Source organism: Monodelphis domestica, chromosome 3 (assembly GCF_027887165.1).
Source record: "Monodelphis domestica isolate mMonDom1 chromosome 3, mMonDom1.pri, whole genome shotgun sequence".
Lineage (NCBI taxonomy): Eukaryota > Metazoa > Chordata > Mammalia > Didelphimorphia > Didelphidae > Monodelphis > Monodelphis domestica.
In genome coordinates this window covers 153,324,560-153,340,730 of record NC_077229.1, presented here as the reverse complement: position 1 = coordinate 153,340,730, position 16,171 = coordinate 153,324,560, and the positions used below count along the sequence as shown (strand labels likewise).

The 16,171-nt window shown below is 32.6% G+C and overlaps 1 protein-coding gene across 7 annotated transcripts in view; it reads right to left on the bottom strand.

Moving 5' to 3' along the window:
• The window catches only part of CSMD3 (CUB and Sushi multiple domains 3), a 1,668,414-nt gene that overhangs the window by 116,605 nt on the left and 1,535,638 nt on the right, over positions 1–16,171 (bottom strand). For all 7 annotated transcript variants that reach the window (XM_016431868.2, XM_056823169.1, XM_056823168.1 and 4 more), the window contains 2 exons: positions 13,865–14,059; positions 11,355–11,528 (listed from right to left, as the gene is read on the bottom strand). In XM_016431868.2, the coding sequence (XP_016287354.2) occupies positions 11,355–11,528; positions 13,865–14,059 (369 nt within the window). The remainder of the gene's footprint in view (positions 1–11,354; positions 11,529–13,864; positions 14,060–16,171) is intronic.

Below are 16,171 nucleotides of genomic sequence, written 5' to 3'. Positions count from 1 at the left end.
CAGGAGAGAGCTAAATCTCAGTGAATTCCAGAATATGGGAGAAATGTAAAAGGAAAAGATTTAAGATGAAAGGAAGGATGTAATTGTTGAGTAGATATTCCAGGAAGTTCCCCTGAAAGGGTATGCATAATTTATTATCCACTCCAAACTTTGATGGTTAGTGATTTATATATACACCCTCAGAGCATTCTCTTTCTTTGTTTAATGAGTTCAGTGACTGGCTTATTCTTACCCTCCAATTCCTGTCTTTATACTAGAGGATTATATATATCAAGTATATATCAAATGCCCTAATTTTCCCCCTCTTCATTCTACTCAATTCACAATTCCAGTTCCTATCAGCTAAACAGAGACAACCATAACTTTTATTTTGCTATGCCCCAAAAGTGTTCTTCCTGATTCAAGAACTCTGAAATTATATTTTATGATAACAATCTCTAATCTTTCTATCTTTCCCTAAGCCTTGATATTTAACTCCATTCTTTTTTGTCAATATGGCCTTCAATTTCTCTAATCCTTAGTTCTATCTCAGGGTATCATCCCAGTACTGCATGAACTCTTTCCTTCCCTATATGAAATCTTTGGTGAAACAATCTAATCACTATCTTCTTTATAAAAATCCATTACTCCGTTTCCTAGTGTTGATAAACCTTATGTATTGGGAATAACTATATTAGGTCAACATGAATAATTCAATTTTATTTTGTCTTTATTCTGTGAACAAGTAATTGCTTTGTAAGCACTGATTGATGATATTAGCTTTGATTGAAAGTTTTCTTTCATTAAGATTAGGCAACTGATCATCAGTTAGCATTTCATCATAACTTGTAAATGCTTAGCAAGAACCACAAAAATCTATCAGTTGCCTCTGCTGACACTCAGCTTCCAAATGGCATTCCCTACACTTTGAGATTCAAGTATTCAGTGTTTGCTGGAAGACAGTTTCAACCTGAAGAAATTTGCAAGAATGGGACTTCAGAGGGAGACATACAGCTGTTGTGGGATGAGGATAAAATATGTGCTTACCAGTACCTTTAGGAATCAGGTTAATGTTTTGTTTTTAAAGGAATAGAAGAAAAAGTCAATGAAGTTAGACTGCATGTATTGATTAGCATAAATCTTATTAATGAATAAGCAAATGTAGTAATTATTAATAAAATTAAAATGAATAAAAACAAGATTTGAACTCAAACTTATCTAGAAATCGAACTCCTTTATGATTAGTCAGTTAAATAAACATTTGTTAAGAACTTATTGTAGCCTACTACCTCTGTGTCTCCTCTCACCATGGAATATCTCTCCACAAATTCCATGTCTTCCCTCCACTTCTCCCATCAGTGAGTTCCTCCTGAAGCCTGCCTCTATGGAAGGACCCACACTGGTCTGCTCCCAGCCCTGATTTTCTTTAGACTTCAAAACCATGCCCAGAACTGGATACCTTCATGCCTTACCCTTGCCCCTGCTTCAAATTCATTTTATGTATTTTCTTCCCTGATAATATATAGACTACTGGGGAGCAGCTGGGTTGGCCAATGGATTAAGAGTCAGTCCTACAGACAGGAGGACCTGGGTTCCAATCTGGGCTCAGAAACTTCCTAGCTGTATGACCCTGGGTAAGTCATTTAACCCCCATTGCTTAGCCCTTACCACTCTTCTGCCTATTTACCAATGCATAGTATTGATTCTAAAACAGAAGGCAAGGGTTTAAAAAAAAAAGACTATAGACACCTTAAGGTCAGAAACTGTTCTTTTGGCTTTTATTTGTACCCTGGACTTAATAACACAGTGAATTGATCCTCATATAGCCTAGACTCTTCACTACCAAGGTCACCCTCTTCTGAATATTCTTCAGTTTATTAATGTCCTTCTAAATTTGTGATATCTGGATTTTGTTTGGTTATTAAGGAAATTAGTATGTTACAAATCTTAAAATGTATTGTATTGTATTGTATTAAAATGTATTGCAAGTTATTATTTTTGAAGACATGATCTTCTCCATTCTGGCTAGGTTTCTCATAGTTTCCCTAAATATCTATAGTACTTTTATCCCTCTTTCCCTTGGCTCCTTTTCTTTGTACTTGAAACATTCTCTTCCCATGTCAGAATTCTTCAAGTACCAGCTCAAATATCATCTAACTCCTTGAAGCCTTCCTTGGACTTTTACCAGATTCTCGTAGTTCCTTTGAACTCTCATAGACTTTTGCTTTTCTGCTACAACATATAGCTATTTATGTATTTGTTGCACCAGTTCCTAAATATTTAGTGCCCTGAGACCAGGGTCTGTCTGTTACTTACTTTTGCATTACTCTATATACTTAAATCTACTCTTTATGTTTATAGTTACTCAATTTAAAAGTGTTGAAATTAGAGATGGCCAGAAAGCTAAAGAGAATCCTTTTGAAGGAAGTTATAGATTGGCTGTGACTACAGTTCTTCAAGCAAAGGCTGGTTAACTGTGCTTATTGTAAAGGTGAATTCTTGATCAGGTTATGTGGCACTAGATAAGTATGTGGTTTCCTCCAGCTCTATAATACAATGATTTTATAAATTGAATGGATATACCTCCCTAGATTCTTTCAAGTCACAGCATATATCCCATATTCTACAGTTCTCTCCTGCTTCTTCCTTGCTTCCCACATACTAATACCATGCCTCTGCAATGAGTCCATTTTTACTGTATATATCTTGTATATTCATATTTATTTGCATGTTGTCAATCCCATTAGGATATTAGCTTCTGAAGGACTGGGGCTGATTATTTTGCATTCCATTATCTCTCTTTGGTAGCCTTACACATAATTATAAGTGCTTGATAAGTGCTTGATAACTAAATGACATAGTTAATTTCACAATTTCAATTCATCTTGAGAGTTTTGTGCCTATTTTGTGCCTTTTCAAACATCTAACGGCGTTTTTGTTTTCTCTCGTCTTTCCAAACCTGTTGCCCACTATAGGTGGCTGCTTTTTCAAGTTTATGACTACTTAAGCTAAACTAAGATTATAATGGTAAGCTACCATTTGGTGACAGAAAATTCATGCCATTATCAAAGAATACTTTTTTGATTTTTCTACTTATAAGGGAATTATGAAGAAAATCATGATACTTGTAATTCTTTTAGATATATTTAGGTTATTCACCATAAGGTTTTCCATTTAAGTGCTCTGAATTACTATCTAATATTTGGTATAGATTTTCAGTTGAAAAGAGAAATTTTTTCCCTCATGAAAATAGTATAAAATCATTGTGACTATCAGATGGTAACCTTGAATATATAGGAAAAGGAGTATGTGATCAGACTGAAGAATATATTTTTTAATTTTTTAATCCATATACTTGGATAAAACCCTTCTCTTCCTTGCTCCCCCACCTCCATGGGTTAAAAATAATGGAAGCTATTTCTAGTCCCAGAGAGACCCCTGAAAAAAGGCCCAAAAATTGTTACCTACTCCTAAAGTTCATATGTTTATAAGTTACTTTGTAATTTTAAAAAATTGTTTTAAAAATATATTATGTACACTTGAGTACTTAAACAGAATTTTAAATTTCTCTCTCTCTCTCTCTCTCTCTCTCTCTCTCTCTCTCTCTCTCTCTCTCTCTCTCTCTCTCTCTCTCTCTCTCTCTCTGCCTGTCTCTGTTTTTTTATCTATCTACATGGGTATGTTTATAAACAACCACACATATTCATGTACATGTATGTCATATTGATCACATTTAGATAATGTGGAATTTGAAATTTTGAAAATAGCTTAATCATTTGAATTCTCTTAGAATAAAAATGCATATTCTTAATTTATAAATAGAGCACTGGACCTGGAGTTAGGAAGACCAGAGTTTAGATCTGGCCTCAGATACTTATTAGCTGTGTGACCTGACCAAATACCTTAATTTCTGTTTGCTTTAATCCATTAGAGAAGAAAATGACAAATCACAATAGTATCCTTACTAAAAAAAAGTCACAAAAGTATGGTATACAAGGTAATGAAGATACAACTGAACAATAACAACAAAGCTACTAATATCTCTCCCTGCAAAATTATCTTTTCTTGTAGATACATGTTTTTGTTGTTTCCCTACAATGAAATGTAAGCTCCTTGTGGATAGGAGCTTTTTTATTTCTAACAAACCAAGCATAGTTCTTGAAACACAGTAAGCACTTAACAGATACTGACGAATTTACTGACTGTCAGAGACCAATGTGGGTCACTGCTATTAAAGGTTATTGTGCAACTGATAAAGCCCATACAAAGAAACCAACTAGGCATATACTCCATTCATTAGACATTCGTCTTGATTCAGTAATGCATACTAAGAAAACTTTACATCCTATTTCTTCTACATTATTATTTATTCCTTCTGGAAACTTTCTACAATTCTTTTCATGCTTCGCCTAATAAGACTTTATCATTGGATTCTAAAGTATACTTATTAGCAAATTGGCCTCAGAGAAAGAAGGATTTCAAATAATGGCTTCTGGCTATACTCTTTTAACTTTGGAATAAAGATTGGATAATATGTGAATATTTTCAAGCTTATCATTAAGCATTTTCTATCTTCCTGGAGAAAAAAAATGTGTTTTAAAAATACTGAAGTACAGAGATTGTGTCATTAATTTTTTTGTTTTGCCAAGTAATAAACCCAAGTAGCAAATATTTAGAACTAAATTAGGAACATTTAACAGTGTTCTGTTTTCTTTGTAGTATTTTTATTAGGTTTATTAAGAGAAATACGAAAACTCTTTCCTACATAGGCAAATTAGAAATTATTGCAGAAAATGTCATTAGTATCTAAGTCTACATGTATTGTCATATCCTTAAACCCTTTTCTTGGAGAAAAAATGAACTATAAATCATAACAAATTTTTAATATTGAAAGAATTAGTGAAGTATATTTGAAAGGAAAATGAAACATAAACCATGGCATTCTTTTAATACCAGTAAAAATAGTATAATAAGTAGATATATATCTTCACCATTAGTACTAAGGAGTCTTCATAATATATTAAAAAAAAAACCTAAAATGAGAAAAAACTTTATGAACCAAAATTCTATTTGATACATGGGATTCCAAAAATTTGTATTTAGGGGGCAGCTGGGTAGCTCAATGAATTGAAAGTCAGGCTCAGGGATGGGAGGTCCTGGGTTCAAAACTGGAATCAGACACTTCCTAGCTGTGTGACCCTGAGCAAATCACTTGACCCTCATTGCCTACTCCTCTTTTGCCTTGAAACCAGTACAAATATTGATTCCAAGATGGAAGGTAAAGGCTTAAAAAGTTTTGACATAAATATAGTTAAATATAAATATAATTTTTTCTATACTTCTATTTTGTTGTCCCCTTTTAAGCATGTTGTTTAACATAGCTTCTTGCAAATGATGGTAGTGAATAATCTTAGAGAGAGAGATCCTACTAAGCTAGAAAGATGTTCAGCAAAAGGTCTATAATGGACTATATCACTTATTCCAATACTAGTTTACTTATGTATTGGAGAAACTCATCATAATTACAGTAAGATGCTGATTTTTTTTCTCTAGCTATATAATGATTCTAACTAATGGATAGAGAGGTTATAGTTTGTATTGATGAAAGACATGCTCACACCTAAGAAACTATAGATCACTTAAGAAATGTCACTAATAATAATAATAATAGGAAACTAAAACTCTGGACACTTTTAGAAGTCAAGAAGTTTCTGGTTTTTTTTTTTCAAGAAAGATACTGAATTACAGAACTCTCTTCTCATTCACTTATACTCATGCCATCAATATGACTTCTATTTTTACTTCAAAATCTAAAAACAAATAAATCCAAATTATATCATAAAGTTAAAAAATCTGGAGTAACAAAGCACAAAATTTAACATGAAATAAAGTTAAAATACTAGAGAAATGATGTATTCACTGAACATTTAGTTAATAGTCAATTGAAATGTATTTTGAGTGAGCTGAAAATGATTGTTAGTCCAATCATATATAGACATTATTCTAATTTTCAATATTTTCCCCATAATTCTATTCCCCATTCCTGAATGAGAATGTTATTCTACTTAAGACTATAGAATACAGTTAGAAAGCACCTTAGCAATCACTTAGCCACATTCTTCAATTTACAGATTAAGAAACTGAAATTAATGCAATATTTCTCATAAGGACTGCTAGTCAATTAATTTCAAATTTAATAGCTATTTTTGTGTGTGCTATTTGCTACATACAGTGTATCTTAAAAAGCTTGTTGAAGTTTGAAACAGCTGTTTAAGACCTTTGGGACCCCCTGTATTTCCTCATTTTGTAATAATAATAGTAGCTATCATAGATTGTTCTTTCAAACTACCCAAAGTCCTTCCCTCAGAAATAGGAAATTAAAGTATTATCCTCATATTAAAGATAAGAAACATAAAGCTCAGGAAACTTCAGGAACTTTCTCACTTACCTGAGTCAGGTAAGGGCTCAAGTCCAGATCTTTTGAACCTAAATCACAAAATCAAAGATTCTAAAGAGTTGGAAGGCATATCAGAGGCCATCTTTTCAACCCATCTCAGTCATTTTTTAGTCCTGGATGACTCTTACCCCAAGTTAGGGTTTTTGTTGCAAAGATACTGAAGTGGTGTGCCATTTCCTTCTTTAACTCATTTTACAGATAAGTAACTGAAGCAGACAATGCTAAGAGATTTGCCCAAGGTCACAGAGTAAAGGTCTGAGGCCAGGTTGGAGCTCAGGAAAATGAGTGTTCCTGATGTCAGGCCTGGTACTCTATTCACTACACTCCCTATAACTAATGTACCTTCTATAACAAGGAAAATTATTTACCCGGTCCCTGCTTGAGGACATCTGGTAGGATGCTATATAGCTTCTCTTGATATAGTTCATTCTAATTTTTTAACAGACAGAGCTAAAATCCATCTCTTGACATTTTCAAGCCAGACTATGTTTCTGCCTCCTGGAACCCAAATGAAGTCTAATCCATCTTCTACTGGATTGTGATTCAAATACCTAAAGATAGTTGTATTTCTAAATCTTCTCTTCTCCAGTTTAAATATTCCTCATCCCTATTTCTAGTATATGCATATGTAGATACATATATGCATGCAAAAATCTATCTAATCTCAATCCACCCCCCACATGTTGGTTACCATACTCTGAAGATTCTCAATTTAATAATTTTTGTTCAGTCATTCATCTGTGTTACGAATTCTTCATGACCCTGTGGGACCACAGCATGCCAATATGTTCCATGGAGTTTTCTTGGTAAAGAAACTGAAATGCTTTGCCATTTCCTTCTCCATTGTATCAAACCAAACCAAAGTTAAATTACTTGCCCAGGGTCACCCAGCTAGTAAGTGTCTGAGGTCAGATTTGAACTCAGGTCTTCCTATGAGGCCTCTAGATAGGTGACTCTGGGCAAGTCACTTAACTTCTGTTGTCTAGGGTCGCATATCTAGTGTTGGAGGCCTCATTTGAACTTAGGCTTTCCTGACTCCAGACTTCATAATAAATTAAATAATGCCTTTCAAATGTATATAGGAACCCTCACTGGCCTACTTTCCCTAACTTCTACTTGCATTGAAGATTGAAGATTGCCAAGCTGATTCCCTGGAACTGAGTGACTTCTTTTCCTTTCAAGGTTCCAGGCCTAACCTAATCATTTTCTTCACTCATTACCAGTCAGCTTTATTATTTAGTTTTTGTAAAGGGATATTTGTTGAAATGATATAATTAAAATAATTAGAACAAAAGATTTCCACAAAATCAGAGATAAATTCTTGCACAAGGGCCTACAGATTCCAATGAAAAGTATGTTTAAGCTTGAAGAAAACATTTGTCAAAGAGTAACTCAGCTCCTAACTGAAAAGAAGATGTTTTATGGCTCCCTTCCTGAAGTCCCTATGAGGTTCCTTTGTAGTATACATCTCCAGAGACTGCCTCTCTTGACTGTGTCAGGCTGATTCTATGCTCCAGATGTAGACACTGCTATTATCAGTCACTGCTTTTCTAGGGTCATTGTGGAGAATTCAAATTTTTGAACCATTTGACAGTCACAGTATGAGATTTCCTTTGGTCTCAACACTTCCCCCAGCCCATACTCTACTGTTGTGTTCTGGTACAGATACAAGAAATGTGCCACCTCCAGCTCACCCAACTTGATGTCTGATATAGTTTTTGGAATGCTTATTCTAGTCTCCTTTTCTGATCCACCTATTTCCACAGGTGTTAAACACTTCAAACCAATCTCAATACATTAGATCACCTGATTTAAACCAGTGACTGAAAGCATTTTACTCTACATTTAACTTCTTAATTGAATGCCTAAAACAGAAATATCTAGGAATCTTTTACATCTAGTTCACAAACAATTTATTTATTCACTTATTGATTCTATTATCCATTTAATGAAGTATCAAGGAATAGAGCATTTTGTTAGTCACAATAATTGTAATAAAGTGTGAAACATAACTCTTAGATTTTGCATTCTAAACTGAACACAATGTATTTATTAGATATTGTCTGATCAAGGTAGAATATATTGGATTGCCATCTTCTTGATCTAAATGCTATGAATCAATCAATATTTTATTTTTATCTTATTTTTCAAGCATCTATTATTATATATCCCAATGCTAGATGCTAGTATGTGTGAAGGTAGGTGATAGGAGTAAGACATAGACACACAATGCCTGCTTTCAAAACGATTATGTTGTGACAAGGGAGAGAAATAATATGTACATAAGGGAGTATATATACCAAATATATAATTATTATATCTATTTATACTATTTACTAATTTATACTAAAATGCAGTTTAATCCCTCCCCCATTTTTTGAGGAAGAGGAAAAGGAAAGAGTTAGAGTGTCCACATGAGGAAAGATTACAGGTATTCCTTCAACGTCACAACTTATGCCACTGCAGTTTCAATATATTCAGAGACTGCATTAGAAAATAAATGAATATTTGGGGAAGAGTTCTGTGTTAGCTGAAAACAGGCAAAGGCCAGCAGATGACACAGAAAACGTTCAGAAACTATATATCCTATAACAGAATACTTATCCTAAATTTTATAACAAACTACTGTAAATACCCAATAAAAGATGGAAAAAAAAAAAACCTTGAACTTCTTCTCTGGTAAGAAAGGAAGGCCAAAAAAATTTATGAGGATTTCCCAGATCATGGGACTGCCATTTCCCAAGGAAATTATCTGAATCAAATTATGAAGAAAACAAGCAATTCTAAGAAGCTGAGATGATGTGAAGTACATTCTGTAAAAAAAAATCATTATTTAAATTGCAAAGTTTAAATTCCTTTTGAGAAGAATTTTAGGTAAAGAAGAAGCTACCTCTCTGAATCCAGAACTGAACTGTTGGAGAAGCCACCATGAAGAAGCCTCCAGACCACAAGTTGCACAAAATTGAACTTTGGGTGTGGTTGATTGAACATTTATTTGTATGTATACTTTTATGCCAAAGGGGACTGCCCCCTAATGGCTTTTTGTCAATGTGTTCAGCAATTATTGGTTTTATTCTTTTTTCTCCTATCCTCACACTATTGCAATCTTTTAAGTTTATTATGTTTTTATGATCCTTTTGGGGAAAAATTAATTTTTCCAAAATGATCACACGAGGGAATGTAAAAAATAGACTCGAATACGGGACTACAATCCCCATGAGCCTTTGCTCCACTTCCCCAGAATGCCTTGTAATCTCACCTGGGCCGAGATCGAGAAGGGATTTAAACTGATGAAAAGGCTTTTGAGGGGTCTTTTGGACGGCCGTTTTGCAGCAGGAGCGTCTCTTGCGTGATGTGAGGTTATTTTGTCTAGGCCTCTGGCCTAGGCACATGTTTCTTACTTGTATATTTTTAATCTTTAACCTTTAATAAACCTCTAAAAAATATAATACTCCTTGCAGAGAGAAACTAATTTCTACCTGCCTCAGTCTCCCCATCTCCCCTAAATTTTAACTGTTACAATTCCAAGACTAGGAGTTAGACAATACAAAAATATACAAAGAGAGGAAAATGAGTGGCATATAAAGAATGATGAAAAACTTAGTTTGGGTGGACTCTAGATCGAGGGACCAACTAATATATAAAAACTGTAATTTGAAACCAGTTTGTGAATTTATTTAAAAACTCAATAAAAGATCTTAAATTTGATCCCAGAGTGAATTAGTGTTCTAGTTATGTATTAGTATTATGATCAGTAATATGGATAAATTGTACTTCAGGAAAAATCATGTTTCTATTTTTGAGGAAGATTGTCAGAGAGGTGAAGGGTAGTATTACAGTAGTCCATGATACCTCCATGAAAGCATTCTAGGATAGTATTAGTTATTTTTCCCTCACTGTTTTGTCACACTTTTATATAAAGCTTATATAAAGCACACTTTTATATAAAGACCTCTAATATTTTCCACAAAATTGTTGTCTAGTCATACCTCTTCTTTTTATTTATGAAGGTGATATTTTGAACCAAGCATAGGATTTTATATTTATCCTTATTATATTTCATTTGAATAACTTCAGCCTACCATACTAACCTATCAGAATCTGTCTGAAATCTAACTCTTACACCAAGTATGGGCAAGCTTTTTAGCTCGCTAAGCATGTTTGTTTTTTACCTTCTTCCAAATTAATTGAGGCAGCTCAATGGCACAGTTGATAGACCACTAGGCCTGGAATCAGGAAGACTTGAATTCATATCCAGTCTCAGATACTTACTAACTAGACAACTTAACCTTGTTTGTTTCAGTTCCATCAGCAGTAAAATGGGGATAATAATAACACTTACCTTGCAAGGATGTTATAAATATAAAATAAGATAATATTTATATAGCATTTAGAACAGTGCCTGGACCATGGTAGCCACTATATAAATACTTAAATTATATGTATATATTATATGTATATGATATAATGCATATAAATTCTCCTACTCCTCTAATTACTAAAAATATTAAACCAAAGGGTCACTAGAAACTTTTCTCCAAATTAATTCTTACTGTATTCTTGATTAGTACTCTTAATGAGTATTCTTTATATACAACCATGTGAGTCTCTGAATCTAATTGTATGATAGTCTATTGCCTCTCCATCTTGTCTACAAGGCTGTTGTGGAGGATTTTATTAAATAGTATATCCAAATAATTTATAGAGTGCTGTTATACAATATATATACATATATATATTGTATATATATATATACATATATATATATATACAAAATATATATATACAAAATATATACAATATAAAACATAATGACTGTAACTTCACTGTTATTTTTAAGAGAAGCTTAAAAAAATCATTGTTCTTATTTCACAGTTTGGTAAGAAATAAATTTCAAATAAGTAATTAAAGCATGTACCTAAGCATCTGGTTTCAGTTCCACTCCAGAGTCCAGAAGAAAGGCATTCTCTTACAGTAGAGCCAACAAGCATGTACCCTGAATCACAGGTAAAGATAGCTGTGGATCCATATGAAATTTGAGTTCCAATCTTATTTCCATTTGGAGGTGTAGGAAGTTCTCCACAGGAAATAACTTTAAGAAAGGTTGAACAATTTTAGAAATCAATATTCCATGCATAGTTTTAGAAAACAATATTATCAGTTCTGTGTATCACTTACTCATTCAAATTAGAGGTTGTGACAAATGACAAAAATGGTTTAGCAGATTTATAGGGGGAAATGGAACAAGTCATGTTGACAATTTACTAGAGAAATAAAAGGTATTGAAAAATCTTGGATGAGCAGTGTACTATTTTTTAGGTCAGGAAAAATTAAAGAGCTACTATATTGAAGTGCCCTGACTTTTTTATATTAAACAGTATTTATTGAATAAGGAAGATGTCAACATACAAGATAGAGCCCGATTAGAATGAGAAAATATGAAGTAATGGTGTCCAAGAGAAACATTTCAAATTTGAGAGCTAGTGAATATAATTTAATAACGTATTTTAATATATTATTATATATTTTATATATTACATATATCACATTTATTTATTTAAAAAGTCATGTATTTAATGTAAAAATTATGCACATTCTTATAACACAGGGCATTAAAAAGAATCATGAGTTGCTGAACAAAATATGAAAATTAAACCAGTAACTTCAGGATGTTAAGATATAGTCATCAACATAAAATTTTCATTATGCATTTCTTACACATGGCACTTGGCTTGTGCAACCATCATAAACTTACACAGCCCGTAGGTTCATTAGTTTCCCAAACTGTAGAATGAAAATGTCTATGCTCTATTTACCACAGAGAAACATTCTTAGGATTAATTAGAAAGGGCTGTTAGATGTTTTGAATTCTCCCAAAACTAGCTCTTTATTGAAATACTTTTGGATTCCTATATGAAGTAGTCCTGATGCCATTCTAAAGAATGTGTACATCCACCTAAACAGAAAATTCAAGTTGAAATAAAAACTATGTTTTAACATGGCAGCTCAATAGTGTAATGGGTTGAAAAGAGAAAATGACTGGCTATTTTCAGATGCTATTTTCTGCTTTTTCACCAAAGACTTTTTAAAGCATTTCAGAAAGCAACTTCAAGTACTTTTTTGTATTACCTCTTCTAGTTCCTAAATGATTGCTATTGTGCAGGATTTCATTGGAAATCAATAGTTATGATTTTTTTTCTATTTTGTACTTTTAAGGAAAATTGTTTTTGAGTCATTAAACTTTGTGGATAATGCAATAGTAGGTTTCTAAAGTTGTAATTCAGTTTTTTAATATTTTCATCTTTTAGGGAATGACTTGTTTACAGGGCCAGACGCTAGTTTTCTTTTTGTGATAAAGTATTGAAAAATTGGCTGTGTTTGATATTGTAACTTCCTGTTAGTTTACAGGTACATACTAGATATAATGAACTAAACCTTGCCTGTATTTTCAGTAGTCTTTGGAACATTTGATCTAAAATATTTGGCAATGAGGTCATGACCTATGTAGTTCTTTTTTTAACCTTTACCTTCTAGCTTAGAATCAATACTATATATTGGTGTCAAGGCAGAAGAGTACTAATGGTTAGACAATGGGGGTTAAATGAATTGCCTAGGTTTACACAGCTGGGAAGTGTCTGAGGCCAGATTTGAACCTGAGACCTCTCATCTCCAGGCCTGGTTCTCAATCCACTGAGTCACCTAGCTAGCTGCTTGTGGTCTTTATAATTCTGAAGTTAAATTCTGTCACAATTCCAGTCATCTGAATAGTCTAAGGCATTGAACACTGGTTTCTGCATCATTTAATCCATGTGCTATTTTTAGCTTTGTCATTTACTAGTTTTGAGAACTTGACAAAATACTTTACCTCCAAATGCCTCAATTGTCTTATTTGTAAAAATGGGCATGATGATAGCTATTTCAGCTAACTCATAGTAATATCATGGAAATAAAATGATAAAGTTTTGTTTAAAAGAAAGGTAATGCCTTCACCAGGTTTTGTTGTTGTTTTTTTTTTATCATCATCATAGACATTATCATATAGGACACATGGATTGATTGTTGATGGGTAAGTCATTTAAATTATTAGTGCCCAAGGCAACTGCCAGACACTATAATTTAGAGATAATATACATCAGTGGAAGTAATAATCATACCAGGAAGTCCCTATGCCAAAATAGTCACAGATCCAATAACAACCAGAACCAGAACAAAAGACTAACAATAAATGCATTTCATCATCATCATCATCATCACAGGTCTAGCACCCATAACTGTTGCTCACATTAATGTTTTAAGTAACAATTTACTTGTTTGTGTTTTAGGAAAGAAGAGATAGGCTATTATATTAACACTTCAATCATTTAGGATCTTTTCATATAAGAATCATGAAATAGATTTTTTAAAAAAACTAGAAAAATGAATACTCACTTTGGCAATATGGTCTTTCATTTCTCCAGCTCCAAGTTCCATTTGCAAGGCATTCAATAGATGCTGGGCCTAATCCATGATAACCAGGGTCACAGCTAAAAACTACTTTAGTTTTATATTCATAATGGGATCCATTCACAATTCTCCACCTTCCATGTTCCAGTGAGAAGGAATTAATGCTTGGGCAAGTAACAACTAAAGGAATTTGAAAAATACATTGTCTAATTAATTAAAGAAATCTTAAACATCTACTTAGTGTTTGATCAAAGAATTATAGAAATGTTGGAGTTGGAAGAGTCCTCAGAAGCCATTGAGATCAAATTGTTCCTGAACAAGAATCTCTCTAGTCTAGAACATACATGACATTCAGTTTTTGCAGGAAAGACTGATGAAAGGGAATCTACTTGTTTCCATGGAGTGCATCATTCTCTTGAATAAAAGTGATTGTTAGTAAGTTGTGCCTGACATCAAGCCTAAATCTATTTCTTCACAATCTCTACCCATTGTGTCTAGCTCTGGCCTAGGGACCAAGTCAAACAAATGTAATTTATTTTCTTTATATTTGCCTTTCAAATAATTCTCTTTAATAACCCTAACATCTTCATTTTCTTCAATGAGTCCTCTGATAGCATGCAATTAAGGCTCTTTACCATGATATTTACTATCCTCTGTGATTCTTTTTTAATTTGAAATAGGAATAAAATTATCAATACCATATTTTTAGTATAGTTTTTACTTTTAGTCACCCTAAATCATGATATAGTTTGGACCACTTCAATTATCATATCATATTTTTGAGTAGGTATACTAAATTTAAAATATATGAATTGACATCTAGGAGTATGTGAAACTGTGCTCTTTAGAATGGTATTTAAAACAACTTTATTAGTTTTTTATGGGAAGTATCATGTATATAGTTGAACTTATTTTTGAGACTATGTCTTCTTTCTTGAAAAAATTGGTTATGTTTAGACTATTGCAATATTTTATTTTAATATAAATGTTTGTAAGAGTAGATATCTATTGGAAATGAAAAAAACAAGTTAGGATTATTTTTAATGAATTCACATAAATTGGTTTTCAACACATGACCTACTTCAAAGGGTTATTGTGAGGAAAATATTTTATAAACCCATTAAGTGAAAATAATTAAGAAATGCTATTATAAACAACATAGGGATGAATAAATGAAATATGAATATATATACAAATCTCATTTCCTTTTCCCTGCCCATTTTGAATAAAATGGAAAAAATGGAATTTCAGTCAGAAGCTAGGAGAAGGAAGAGGGCCCAGTATCATAGACAATTCACTAGACATTGAATTAAACCTTGAACATAGAGTTGGATATGTTGGAAAGTAATGCTCTTTCAAAAAAGTTTATTCAATTCAGACTAGAATATTGTATTCAATTCTAAGTACTGCAACCTCAAAAGGTACATAAGTAAACCAAAGCACATGTAAAAGAAAGTAATAAAATCTCAGATCATCTGATTAACAGGCTGGTTATCTCCAAATTGTTACATATCTATTTAATTTTTCTTTTTACTTTATACTTCACACAAAATATTTTTCATCTATTATTTCATTTCCATTATGTCAGTGAGTAGTAGTTTAGGCAATCAACTCTATATTAGTATTTCTATCAGAAACACAACACAAGAAGACTAAAGAGTGGAGAAGAGAATTTAATGTGAAGAGAAAAAACAAGGCATGGGTTATTTATACATAAATATCTGAATGTCTCTTATCACGAGGAATGATTCTTCAGATTATATGTCTCTTAAGAAAGGCACAATTAGGAATAATACATGAATACAACTGTAATTCTAAGAGGAAGCAGATTTTATTTCAATTTAATAACTTGCCCAAAATGGAGTTGTCTAGAACAGAATTCATTGTCTTATGACATTGCAATTTCCTCATCAATTAATTAATTCTAAATTGTTCCATCAGGGACTGAATGACTAATTCCTAGGGAACTGTCGAATATATTTATGCACCACGTTTCAGGACCTGGACAAGAATTCCTCCCCACTTTGATTATGATTCAGATATAGTACATTTGGTTGCACTCAGCATATACTTGTAGATAAAATGATAACTGAAATATATAAATAATAAAGTTATTACAGTAGAGTTCTTTATGTATATTTTTGTTTGTCTGAAAACTTTGAAATATGTATTTTTAAAATGAAGATGCTCCCTATTTTCTCAGTACTTTGATGTCTAAAGTAGCAGAATCAACTGTTAATAGTCCCCAGTATAGTAAACAAATACATCATAACAGTAATTTTAGTAGTATAT